At 43.6% G+C, this 13538-nt stretch overlaps 2 protein-coding genes across 3 annotated transcripts in view; one reads left to right on the top strand and one right to left on the bottom strand.

Annotated features, from left to right (window-relative positions):
* The window catches only part of PPP1R3G (protein phosphatase 1 regulatory subunit 3G), a 64147-nt gene that overhangs the window by 14871 nt on the left and 35738 nt on the right, over positions 1-13538 (top strand). The gene's annotated exons all lie outside the window — the stretch shown is intronic.
* The window catches only part of LYRM4 (LYR motif containing 4), a 144973-nt gene continuing 139665 nt past the window's right edge, over positions 8231-13538 (bottom strand). For both annotated transcript variants that reach the window (XM_037844230.1, XM_037844232.1), the window contains one exon: positions 8231-8664. In XM_037844230.1, coding sequence (XP_037700158.1) covers positions 8481-8664 — 184 coding nt within the window. In that variant the 3' untranslated portion in view covers positions 8231-8480. The remainder of the gene's footprint in view (positions 8665-13538) is intronic.

Genomic DNA, 13538 nt, shown 5'->3' with positions numbered 1-13538 from the left:
GCACCACACCTTATTTCCTTCCTCTGATTTTTTTTATTAAGAAATGTTTTATTTTTAGCTGAGTGACTGAGATGTGGTTTCCCCCTTGGGACAAGCTTCTGTTTAGTGTATTGAATTATAGAGAAGCACAAGAGGGCCTAGGGCTGTGATTTGAATCTTTAAATATATGCTAAATTTTGGCTAACTAATAATCCTAAATATGTTACGCATTTGCAGAACGAGTGGAAGAGTGTATTTGGCAAATCTAGAGAAGATATTTAGCATAATATTGCAAGCCTTGATCATATATCCTATATGTGCTGTGTGTATCCATATACACACTTAAATGAAAGCCTCCTTTGAAAACCTAGAAACTTTATATTATTACTAAACTGTATCTTTATTTAAAACAGATGAATTCTCCTGGACTCACTAAGCAATTTATAGGAAGTTCTATTGAAATGTTTTTACAATGTTCAACTGAATGATACTCTGCAAACAATGTCAATGTAGTAATATTCTGGCTGATGAGAGAGAAGTTTCTACCTAGTGTCATGAAACTTCTAAGAAAGCTTATTGCTTTAGTAGGAAAAAGATGCAGATAATTTACAGGAAGTAGTTTTCCATTTTTCTGTGGAGCCAGCTAATCACTGCAAGCCTCTCGTCTCTAGGGAGGTGCAGCACAAAAGCTAACTATTAACATGGGTCACACTCTGGTCAGCTCAGCTATGTTCAGTCTGAAACCAATCAGCTTAGAAGGCCTCCAACAAATGCAATTCCAGCTCTGTAGGTGCCAATCATTTCCTGTGGCTTATTTTCAAGACGTCAGGACTTTATTTGCTGGAGCCATTGTGGTGTCAATGATCCCCTTGGGTAAATAGCATACAGTTAGAGGTCTCTTTCTGGGTTGCCTTTTCAGGGTCTTTGGACTTAAAGCTTTGCCCTTGAACAAAAGCAGCAGTGTCCATCTTACTCCCGAATGGATATCAACATGAGATGCAATTTTCACTAATTGTTCCTGAAGTACTACTAAGGGCTGCAGAAAGATTGAAAAGTGAAGATCCCATTGCTTTTGGAACTGTGTTGAGCCACTGTCCATACAGATTCTGTGGAAACTGTTAGAAAAATGGCTGCTATGCCATAAATCATTGCTATCTCTATCAATTTCCAGCTTTTCTCTGGATCCCCACTTTTTTTCCTGTTTTTTTTTTTAATTTTAATTTTTTATTTTAAATTCAGTTTTATTGAGATTATTCACATACCATACAATCATCCGTGGTGTATGTGATGGTTAGGTTCATGTGTCAACTTGGCTGGGTGATAATACCCAGCTGTCTGGTCAAGCAAACAGTGGCCTAACAATTGCTGCGAGGATGTTTGTGGCTGGTTAGTAAACCAACAGGCTGGTTTATTAAATCATCAGTCAACTGACTGAAGCTGTGACTGATGACTCACCAAAGGGCGTCTTCCACAATGAGAGAATGCAATTGGCTGGATTTAATCCAAGTAATCAGTTGAAGACTTATAAGTGAGACAGATAGAAGACCTTCACTTCTTCTTTGGCTGCCCAGTGAAGCATTTCCTGAGGAGTTTGTTGAAGTTGCTGGTTCGTTTCCTGAGGAGTTCATCAGACATCTTCCTTGGAGTTGACAGTTTGCTGACTGCTCTACAGAATTTGGACTTGTGCATACCCACAGCTGCGTGAGTCACTTTTATAAATTTTATAGTCATAGACACCTCTCATTGATTTTGTTTCCCTAGAGAACCCTAACTAATACAGTATACAATCAACTGTTCACAATACCATCATATACTTGTGCATTCATCACCCCAATCTATTTTTGAACATTTTCCTTATACCAGAAATAAAAGTAAGAATAAAAAATAAAAGCAAAAAAGAACACCCAAACAACCACCCCCACCCTATCTTTCATTTAGTTTTTTTCCCCATTTTTCTACTCATCCATCCATACACTGGATAAGCCACAAGGCTTTCACAATCACACTGTCACCCCTTGTAAGCTACATTGCTCTATAATCATCTTCAAGAGTCAAGGCAACGGGGTTGCAGTTTGATAGTTTCAGGTGTTACTTCTAGCTATTCCAATACATTAAAACCTAAAAGGGGTATCTATACAGTGCATAAGAATGTCCACCAGAGTGACCTCTCAACTCCATTTGAAATCTCTCAGTCACTGAAACTTTGTTTATTTTGTTTCATTTTGCTTCTCCCTTTTGGTCAAGAAGATGTTTTCAATCCCATGTTGCTGGGTCCAGGTTCATCTCTGGAAGTCATATCCTGCATTGCCAGGGAGATTTACACCCCTGGGAGTCGGGTCCCACGTAGGCCCCTCCCCCCCTTTTTAATAACCGGTGAGTGCTAGGTTAGTGATGAGGCATCTGTTGGCTGTGGTGATGCCTGTAATCTGGGCAACCCCTGCATGGGTTTGGCTGACATCAATCTGTGTGGTCTTACCAATGTGTCCATCCCAAAGACCAGAGAATGTTGTTGCTTCATGTGGCTTTGGAATCATACCGGGGGCTGCTGTCATGAAGCCACCAGCACAGTTTAACGTGCCAGGCTTTTAAAAATATTCTTCAAACAGGTCGTTATGGTTGGCTTTGGCTGAGATTCGTTCATCTGGGTTCAGACCACATATATCGAGGAATTTCTTTGTCCATGGAAGTGGGTAGGTCCAGAAGAAGAGTTCCCATTTCAAAGAGGACGTTTTCCTTAATGGAGGAAATGCCTGCGATATCCTTTAATCTAGAAAGCAAATTAACAAGTTTGCGTGAAATATTTTTAAGAGGAAAAAAAAGCAGCTCACTTTGGCATAAAATGTATTTTCATTACTTCTAGTTTACTTGATATTTTATTGTGCATTTTAGTTTAAGTCTTAGAACCAGGAGGTCGATATTTAGGCCAATCTCCTTCCAACATTTTTTTTTTTAATTCCGTGTCCCCTTTTGCTGAATAGAGGACACATTTTCCCTACCACCGCTCCCCCCAGTCAATGATTTTACATACCAAAGGCTTTACCAACGGAAGCAGAATATTTATTCTACAGTAAGCTACAGGTAAAGTCTCTTTATAAGGGTCTTTTATTTTATTCCAGTGGACTTTTTGGTAAAATGAATAAACTGATATAATCATATTTTTAGCCCTTCGAACTAAAAGATAAATTCATAGACCCCAGTCCTTCTGTTGGAATTTAAAGTTGTTTGAACCCAGCTGCAGAAGAAAAGCTTTCTTCCTCTCATTTTCTGTCTGAGCTAATGGATCCCCATTGGCTCAGAACCCAAGCCAGAAACTCAGGACTCATCTTAGACATTTCCCGCCCCCAGCTCCTCACATCCAATGAGTTCCAGTGCTTTGGGAGCCCTTCTGTCCGTAGAATATATGACACTTTTCTTCCAGTGCTCACTTCAAAAGGGAATGACTTGTCCTCCTGTTTTAAGTCAGGGTTCTCTAGGGAAACAGACCCAAAGGGTGATATCTGTAAACAGGAGATTTTATCAGAGTGTCTCACTCAACTGTGAGGATGCATAAGTCCAAATTCCATAGGGCAGGCAGAGAGCTGGCAACTCCGATGAAGTCTTCAATGAACGCCCCAGGAGAGGCTGGTTGGCTGAAGACGACATGAAATTTCTATTTTCTCCCTTAAACGTCTTTAGCTGATTAGATTAAATCCAAATGATTGGATTCTCTCATTGCAGAAGACACTCCCTTAGTTGATCATAGATGTAAATCAGCCATGGATGCAATCAATTCACTGATGATTTAATAAACCAGCCTTCTGGTTTATTAACCAGCCACAAATGTCCTTGCAGTAACGGTTAGGCCAGTGCTTGCTTGACCAGACACCTGGACACCATCACCTGGCCAAGTTGACACATGAACCTAACCATCACACCTCCTAAGATATTTCGGGAAACAGTCCTACCCAGGAGACCCACAGTTTTGGCCAAGTTCCTCTACCTCCTCTGGTTTGCTATGTGGCCCTGAAAAAGTAATAAATTAAGGAGTCATGTTAGAAGCTCTCTATAGTGGTTTGTCATTGCTTCATAGCAAACTACTCTCACAGTTGGTGACTTAAACAGCAATTCATTATTTACCACGTGTCCAGGGGTTGCCTGGCCTTGATTGATGTAAACTGGACTTGGCAGGGAGGCTCAGCTAGACTTCCTCGTGTGTCTGTGGGTCTGCTGGGGTGGGGGCCCAGCTCTCCACATCTCTCCTCCTCCTGGGAACAGCGGGCCTGCCAAAGCTAGTTCTTCACAGTGATGATGACTCCAGTTTCTTTTCCATCTGTCGCCATCCTAGGTGAGGTCACCGTTGTCTCTCGCCTGGATTATAATGCCAAAACCCTTCCTCCCGAAGTTGGCCTCCCAGCATGCTTCCCAATCTGTTTCCCCTACAGCAGATAATGTGACCTTTTAAAAATACAAACCTCATCCTGCTTAAACATTTCAATAGTTTTTTACTGCCCTGAAGACAAAACCCCACCTGTCTGTCACTCCATCCATGCCCACCAGCCACCCTGGACTGCCTTTGGTTCCTTGCATGGGACATTTTCCTGATGCAGGGCTTTGCACATGTCATTCCTTCTGCCTGGAGAACCCCTCTCCCTTCCCATTCACCAGCCAACTCCTCATTTAATCTTAAACATAAATACCCCTTCCTCAGGGCGGCCTTCCCTCGCCCTTACCATCAGCATCTACAGTCCCCATACTTCACCTTTTGTAACATCCATCAGACTTTGGATTTGCTCATTTCCTTGCTCCTTCCCAGCTAGACTGCAAGCTTTGTGAAGGCAGTGTTTGCACCTTGTTCCTGGGTGTTCTGATTTGCTAATACTGCCATTAAGCAAAATACCAGAAATGGATTGGCTTTTTATAAGGGTTTATTTGGTTACAAAGTTACAGTCTTAAGGCCATAAATTGTCCCAGGTAAGGCGTCAACAATCGGGTACCTTTACTGGAGGATGAACAATGGTGTCCAGAAAACCTGTTAGCTGGGAAGGCACATGGCTGGCGTCTGCTTACTCCCAACTGGCATTTCAAAATGGCATTCTCCAAAATGTTGCTCTTGGGGTGTTTTGTCCTCTTTTAGTTGAAGCTGCTCTTAAAAATGTCACTCAGTTGCACTGAGGTCCTTCTGTCTGTGAATTCCTTTATACGACTCCAGTGATCCAATTAACACCCACCCTGAATGGGTGGGGTAACACCTCCATGGAAAATTATCCAATCAAAGGTCTTGCCCACAGTTGATTGAGTCACATTTCCATGGAAACACTCAATCAAAGTATTCCAAACTAATCAACACTAATAAGTCTGCCCCCACAAGATTACATCAAAGAACACTGTGTTTTTGGGGACATAATACATCCAAACTGGCATACTGGGTCTCTCCCCGGTACCTGGCTCTCATTAGCTTTCAGTGATACTGAACGCATCAATTAAGAGAGGAGTGGAAGGGTGTGGTGGAGAGGGTGTGGGGTACGAATGACCCCAAGACGTGTAGCACCTTGGCTTTTGTCTGCAGACCTTGGGGTGGGACAACCAGGGCAGCTCTAACGTCTGTTGGCTCTCACACTTTGTCACCATTGTAGGCTGCCCCCATGGCCCATCCCCTTTGCTCCTGGATTTTGGTGGCTGTTGGGTTGGATGGTGTGTTGTATTGCGGGGCTTGAGATGTTGGGTGAGGCTATGTATCAGGGGAGTTACGGGCAACTGCTATTTGGTGGCAGGACCCAGAGCATATATATAAGCATTCTACTTCAATTCCACAATGAACTGCGTTTCTACCATCCAGGGGACAAGAGTGATCAGAAAATGCACTGGGCTCTGTGAGGTTTCCCTGGTATTGAAGCATTATAGCCAGAACACCCAAGCGCTATCTGTGTAAGTCTAGGAAGCAGCCATGCCTGGCCAAAGGCTTTTGTCTAAGGAGAAGTTAACTTAGAGGGTATTTTAGACCCCTGCCTGAACCCCATCTTCAGAATAGCTGCATATAAAAGAAAGGCTGGAAGGTGACAGGGATGTTTGGTGCAGGAACCCCCCCCTCCCCCCCAATCTCCTCATCCCCAAAGCTGTCAGCCAGGCCCTGGTCAAGCAGGTGGAAACACAAGGGACCAGCCTCATAAGAATGACATTTTATTCAAAGCTCTAACACCAACCTTAGACCCTCTGAGTTGGGGTATACCCAATGAGTCTAGCCGTACCTGCAACTGGAATTTGAGGGAGGTTGAAGATCCACCAGGTGTGGCTTTTTATCTTGCAGAATTCATGTGCAGATTTTCTACAGATTCCAAATACACAGCTAATTTTACTTGAACTCCAAAAATCAGCTGTGTTATCAAGGCTCTGGGCATGTTCAAACACTTGCATGTGGCTTAATGAACACAAAAGTGACTTGCTATTTAAGGCCTGCAAAATAAGTCAGTTTGCTCGGTCTACTGCCTCTAGGACTCAAACCTGGGGGTTCGGGAAGCTTCCTCTGGAGCTCTCAGCCTGCGGGCAATTTGATACTTTTAGGGGAGAGGTTCAAATCTGGGCTTAGGTTTCCAAGTAGCAGCAGTTTTGATGAATTAAGGGAAGCACAAACCAGAGGTGACATGCACCATCCTGGGTGGATGCAGCTGTTGCTGAAAGGACACTCACCCTACGTCTGCAGATTGGAAATGGTGACCCGCGGCCGCTGAAGCCAGTGCTGGTGAATCTGCATGTGGCAGTCAGCTGGCGGGAGGCCACACTTCCCATGTTACCTGTGCTTTTCTTACTCTGAACAGTTATTCTAATACAACACTCCCAAGGCTGTACGTGGACTGTTTAGGGATGTAATTAGTCCTGGACGCACTAAGAACTTCAGTCTTACAGCACGTGACTTTATCTTTGGACAAAAGCAACCTGAAATCAAAACTTGTATTGCCAAACAGGATGACCACTCATTTACTGTATTTCGAACTGTCGTGACAACTTCTATGATTGGTAGAGAAGATGGGCAAGCACAATATTTTAACATGAGGGTGAAAATGGACATGGATCCAGAATGCCTTCTGCCTGACTCACAGGATGATGAAAATTAAAATGACTCAGGAGGGACGGTTTATTGGCACACTGGTGAAAATGTCAAAGATGTTTAGGACCTGAAGATATTTATATGACCTTTTTGAAAATGTAACACATAAAGAATTCACTTAGTAGTGGGTACAAAGGGAAACAAGAAAGTACCCTCACGGTCTGGGTTCCTCGTAAACTCCCCAGAGGTCAAGTGAAGTTATTTCCTAAGTTCTTTCTATAGATTTTGAACAAATGTATTTCCAAGGGGCAAAGCATATAAATGACACCTTTATTATCTTTAACATACTCAAAGATCAGAGGATCCCCAAACTGGCTAAACATTGAAAACACTGGGAGAGCTTTAAAAATATAGATAAATTATGGGGCCCCACCCCTCAGTTACTGAGTCAGAATCTGTGGGAGGGAGGGACTGAGGAATTTGTCTTGGTAAAATCTCTCATCCTTTCTGGGCAATTCTGATGATCAGCTGGATTTGGGGACCCATGTTGAGAGAGGCCTTTCTCAACCTTCAATGCGCCCAGCCGTCATCTGGGGAGCGGGTTAGAGAGCAGATTCTGGTTCAAAGGGTTGGGGTAGGTTTTGAGGCCCCCTGCTTTAACACTCTGAGGAGCTGGGCTGTAAAGGACTCACTTCTAGGTGTCTATCTGCACACCCGTCTCCTCTGCTGAGGCATTGGGCCCAGGTATAAATTACTACTGTCTAATAAGAACAGGTAAGATACTGAGGGTAATCTTAATGATATGGGAATGCTCAGGAATGACTATGGTTCGTTAATTTTCTTGTGGTATGGAAGGAGCACAATAGGAAGCAATGAAGTTATTTCAGGATATTTGTTTTTCTTATTCCTTTGCTATGTTTTATTTGGAAATGTTTTTTTTTTTAATTTTTATTTTTTGATACATAAAGTTAAAAAAAAATAAGTTACTGCTGTTGAGTCCCTGGGCTGTACCCTCCACCTCCTCCATTCCTGCCCTCCCACCCACAGCCCCCCAGGCTTGCCTGATGCTTGGACTTGCTCTTCACGAGGGAGGCCTTGGCTCAGGAGTGGACCTCCCTGTTGGTCTCCCCATCAACACCAGCAGGAAACGAAAGGCAGTAAGTCCTGAAGAGACTTTCAGAGAAAAGCTCGGGTTTCTGAGAGATTGGGGGTTTATCTGATGGAAAAGGCTTAGGGAGACAATTTTGTTTATTGTCAAGGACCAAGAAACAGAGTCTCGATATGCTCTACACAAGTGGTGAAGGGCAACAAAATCAGGGTGGGGGTGAAGAGGAGATGTAATAACAGCATTATTTTGAGTGAGCTCCAGCTCGACACTTCAACACTTGAACTAGAGAGTCAGCCTTTTCCCTGAAGGCCGGAAAAAAAAAAGAAATGTTGCTCAGTTCATCAGTTCCTACAGGGCAGCTAGAGCAAGACGCTATTTTAAGCTGGTATAAGAGGTTGTTTGTCTACGCTGGGAGCCCCCTTGAAGGAGCAGAATGGATGCCGAAGGTGATCCATGGGTGCCAGTGGTGGCTGGTCCCTGGGCCCCCCTAGGTCCTGGGCTTCTCTTGATTCTCAATGATGAGCTTGTCCGTTGAGTACATTTGGCTAATGTGGACCTGAAGGCAAAGAAAAGACACAGGTCAAGAACTGGATGACTCTCATGGGTTGTGAAAGGTTGGAAAGAGGATTTCTGATGTCTGAAAGACCATTTTCTGGCTTGGGAGGTCTACTCCCTTCTGGAAATGGCACTTGGGACAAAGCGTATTCACCAGATTTGCCTTGTCTAGTTCCATTTTGCTTCCCACTCCTTCTGGCCTCTGAACCGGCCCTGCAGCCTGTTTTCCCAGCTGGCTGAGGCAGCTTTGAGGACCCACGGGCCCGTCCCTCAGAGGGGGCAGGCAGGGCCCCCAGGAGCTGCACGCGGCCGCTGCTCACCCAAGATGGTTAAGGAGACTTCCGGGGTAAAGCGGAAGTGCATTTTGTCCAGGGGGCTGCTGCTTCTTGAGTGGGGTGGGGTAGGGGTAGGGGCTGAGGAGAGCTGTCCGTGGTCCTTCATCCACTGCCTCCCCTTTCCTTTTTTTTTTCTTTCTAATTTAAATTACTCCTGCGGTTTTTGGAGCAGTTTTAGGTTTACAGAAAAACTGCGCAGAAAGTACAGAGTTCCCATATCCTGCCCCCCTCAACCCCCCTTTTACCTTAACATCTAATACATCTGTTATACGATGAACCAACATTGATACATTATGAGTAATTAAAGCCCACAGTTTACACTGGGGTTCACTCTTGGTGTTTAAAGTTCTATGGGTTTTGACAAATGCATGTTGTCGTCTATCCACCATTACAGCATCACCCAGAATCCGTTTGCTGCCCTAAAATGTCCTGGGCTCCACCTCTTCATCCTTCTCTCCCAACCCAGAACCCCTGGCAACCTTTGATCCTTTCACTGTCACTACAGTTTTGCTTTTCCCACAAGGTCAGAAAACTGGAATCATACAGTACGTGGCCTTCTCAGACTGTTTTCTTTCACTTAGCTGTCTACATGTAAGGCTCCTCCATGTCTTTTTGTGGCCTGATAGCTCATCTCTTTTTATCACTGAATAATATTCCATTGTATGGATGTGAAACAGTTTGTTTATCTGTTCACCAAAAGAAGGACATCTTGGTTGCTTCCAGTTTGGGGCAATTATGAATAAAGATGCTATAAATGTCCATGTGTAGGTTTCTGCATGGACTTAAGTTTTCACGTCATTTGGGTAGATGTGTACGAGCTCAAAAGCGGATTGTATGGTAAGCCTACCTTTAGCTTTTTAAGAGATCCCCCTTTCTTTTTCAAGTGTCTCTTCAGTATCCCAGTGCTCCCTGTTCCCATGCTTGGATGGTGCTAGAGCAGCTAACTGGGCCTTCCTTGAGACAAAGTGTCTTCATTATGATTGTTCTCTAGAAGTGTTTCCTCGGTGATGCTTTTTTTAGGAACAGGAAACCATCCGTGAAGAAAGGGGTGAGCATCAGAAAATGTATCTGCATTTCAGAGAACTTGGCCACTGCTATCTCTAAGTTAATCTGGGGTACGTAAGCGCTCTTTAGATAAATGAGGTTAACCTCCCAATGGCCCGGGTGGCTGCCCAGAGCAGCCCAGGAACAGAACCAAGATCTCCTTATGTGGTACCCCTCTCTGCTGAATTAATACCCTGTTTTAGAAAGAGGGCCCAGGAAAGTGGGGAGGTGACATCACTGCTGAGGAACAGTGTGACACGGTGGAGGCTCCTCGATGGCACAGGCCATGGGGTCTCCCGGTTTCCTGGTGCCCTTGGCCATTTGTACAGAGGAGTTGAGATGACCTGTGAGCACTGATGCTTGTTAAACACTGTGTGGCACTAGGAGAAAGTGAAGGAGGAGAAGAGAGCAGGCACGTTATCAAAAAGGAAAGTCAAAGTAGAGAGCAGAGATTGCGGGGCTGGGGGTGATTACATGGGTATTTTTAACTGCCAATGAATTCCTTATTTTTTAAAAAAGGTGGTGGTGGTGGTGGTGGTGGTGATGAATGCTTTAGCACAACCCTGACAAAAGTCAGGTTGATGAGTTTTGCTCCTGCGTCTTTCTCTCAAGGATACTGGGGTGGGCCTGGGATTCTGTATTTCTTTCAAGCCCCTGGGTGAGGCAGATGCTGCCAACCCATGGACCACACTTTGACAGTGAGGTCTCAGACCACCTTGAGGGACGGCATTAGTCGCCCGGGGTTTAGATGGCTCTCATTGCAGTTACCATGGGTGGGGTTGCGGGACTTGTTTTGGCCTCTGTTTTGGTTTTAATTCTGCTCCTCATAAAGATATGCTGAAGTCCTGACTCGTGGTACGGGTGAAAGGGACCCAGCTGGGAAACGGGCCTGGCAGATGTGATCAAGGTAAGATGAGGTCATCTGGAGTAGGGTGTCCCTAATCCAATATGACTGGTGTCCCCATGAGAAGAAGAAAAGAAACAGCGAAGAAAGCCACATGAAGACGGAGACACACCGAGAAGAGGTCTTGTGAAGCTAGAGACAGAGATGTGGCCACAAGCCAAGGAATGTGTGGGGCCACCAGAAGATGGAAGAGGCTGGGAAGGATTCTCCCCTCCGTGTTCAGAGGGAGGGTGGCCTTCCAACACCTTGATTTTTGGATTTCTGGCCTCCAGAACTGTGAGAGAACAAATTTAAAGCCTCCCAGTTTATGGTCTAGCAGCCCTAGAAAATGAATACAGCTTCCCTTACAACCTGAAATAGCAGCCGGTGAGCTGACTCCATATTTACCCTATTACAAAGAAGATGAAGATTGGTATTTTTCTCCATACTGAATATTATATATTTTTATTTTCATATATAAACCTCAAAAGACAAGTAGTCCACTGTTAAATGATATTCAGGAAGAAAGGCTAAAATATCAACTATTCTTTTTTTTTTTTAATCTTCATTTTTTTTTAATCTTCATTTTATTGAGATATATTCATATACCACGCAGTCATACAAAACAAATCGTACTTTCGATTGTTCACAGTACCATTACATAGTTGTACATTCATCACCTAAATCAATCCCTGACACTTTCATTAGCACACACACAAAAATAACAAGAATAATAATTAAAGTGAAAAAGAGCAATTGAAGTAAAAAAGAACACTGGGTACCTTTGTCTGTTTGTTTCCTTCCCCTATTTTTCTACTCATCCATCCATAAACTAGACAAAGTGGAGTGTGGTCCTTATAGCTTTCCCAATCCCATTGTCACCCCTCATAAGCTACATTTTTATACAACTGTCTTTGAGATTCATGGGTTCTGGGTTGTAGTTGGATAGTTTCAGGTATCCACCACCAGCTACCCCAATTCTTTAGAACCTAAAAAGGGTTGTCTAAAGTGTGCGTAAGAGTGCCCACCAGAGTGACCTCTCGGCTCCTTTTGGAGTCTCTCTGCTACTGAAGCTTATTTCATTTCCTTTCACATCCCCCTTTCGGTCAAGAAGATGTTCTCTGTCCCACGATGCCAGGTCTACATTCCTCCCCGGGAGTCATATTCCATGTTGCCAGGGAGATACACTCCCCTGGGTGTCTGATCCCACGTAGGGGGGAGGGCAGTGATTTCACCTTTCAAGTTGGCTTAGCCAGAGAGAGAGGGCCACATCTGAGCAACAAAGAGGCATTCGGGAGGAGGCTCTTAGGCACAACCATAGGGAGGCCTAGCCTCTCCTTTGCGGCAACCGTCTTCCCAAGGGTAAAACCTGTGGTAGAGGGCTCAACCCATCAAACCACCAGTCCCCTATGTCTGTGGTCATGTTAGCAACCATCGAGGTGGGGTAGGCGAATACCCCTGCATTCTCCATAGGCTCCTCAAGGGGGCACTACATCTTTTTTTCCTTGTTTTTCTTTTTTTTTTTTTTAACTTTCCCTTCTTTTTTAAATCAACTGTATGAAAAAAAAGTTAAAAAGAAAACAAACATACAATAAAAGAACATTTCAAAGAGACCATAACAAGGGAGTAAGAAAAAGACAACTAACCTAAGATAACTGCTTAACTTCCAACATGTTCCTACTTTACCCCAAGAAAGTTACCTAATATAGCAACATTTCTGTGAACTTGTTCCTACTATACCCATCAGAAATTAACAGACCATAGTCATTCCTGGGCATCCCCAGAACGTTAAATAGCTTATCTATTCTTCTTGGATTATGTTCCCCCTTCCTTAATTGCTCTCTATTGCTAGATCCCCTACATTCTACATTATAAACCATTTGTTTTACATTTTTCAAAGTTCACATTAGTGGTAGCATATAATATTTCCCTTTTTGTGCCTGGCTTATTTCGCTCAGCATTATGTCTTCAAGGTTCATCCATGTTGTCATGTTTCACGAGATCGTTCCTTCTTACTGCCACGTAGTATTCCATTGTGTGTATGTACCACATTTTATTTATCCACTCATCTGTTGAAGGACATTTGGGTTGTTTCCATCTCTTGGCAATTGTGAATAATGCTGCTATGAACATTGGCATGCAGATATCTGTTTGTGTCACTGCTTTCCGATCTTCCGGGTATATACCGAGAACCGCAATCGCTGGATCGAACGGTAACTCTATATCTAGTTTTCTAAGGAACTGCCAGACTGACTTCCAGAGTGGCTGAACCATTATACAGTCCCACCAACAATGAATAAGAGTTCCAATTTCTCCACATCCCCTCCAGCATTTGTAGTTTCCTGTTTGTTTAATGGCAGCCATTCTAATCGGTGTTAGATGGTATCTCATTGTGGTCTTAATCTGCATCTCTCTAATAGCTAGTGAAGCTGAACATTTTTTCATGTGTTTCTTGGCCATTTGTATTTCCTCTTCAGAGAACTGTCTTTTCATATCTTTTGCCCATTTTATAATTGGGCTGTCTGTACTACTGTCATTGAGTTGTAGGATTTCTTTATATATGCAAGATATCAGTCTTTTGTCAGATACATGGTTTCCAAAAATTTTTTCCCA

This window comes from Choloepus didactylus, chromosome 7 (genome assembly GCF_015220235.1).
Source record: "Choloepus didactylus isolate mChoDid1 chromosome 7, mChoDid1.pri, whole genome shotgun sequence".
Lineage (NCBI taxonomy): Eukaryota > Metazoa > Chordata > Mammalia > Pilosa > Megalonychidae > Choloepus > Choloepus didactylus.
The sequence above is the reverse complement of the archived record's forward strand: the minus strand, read 5'-3'. Positions and strand labels throughout refer to the sequence as shown.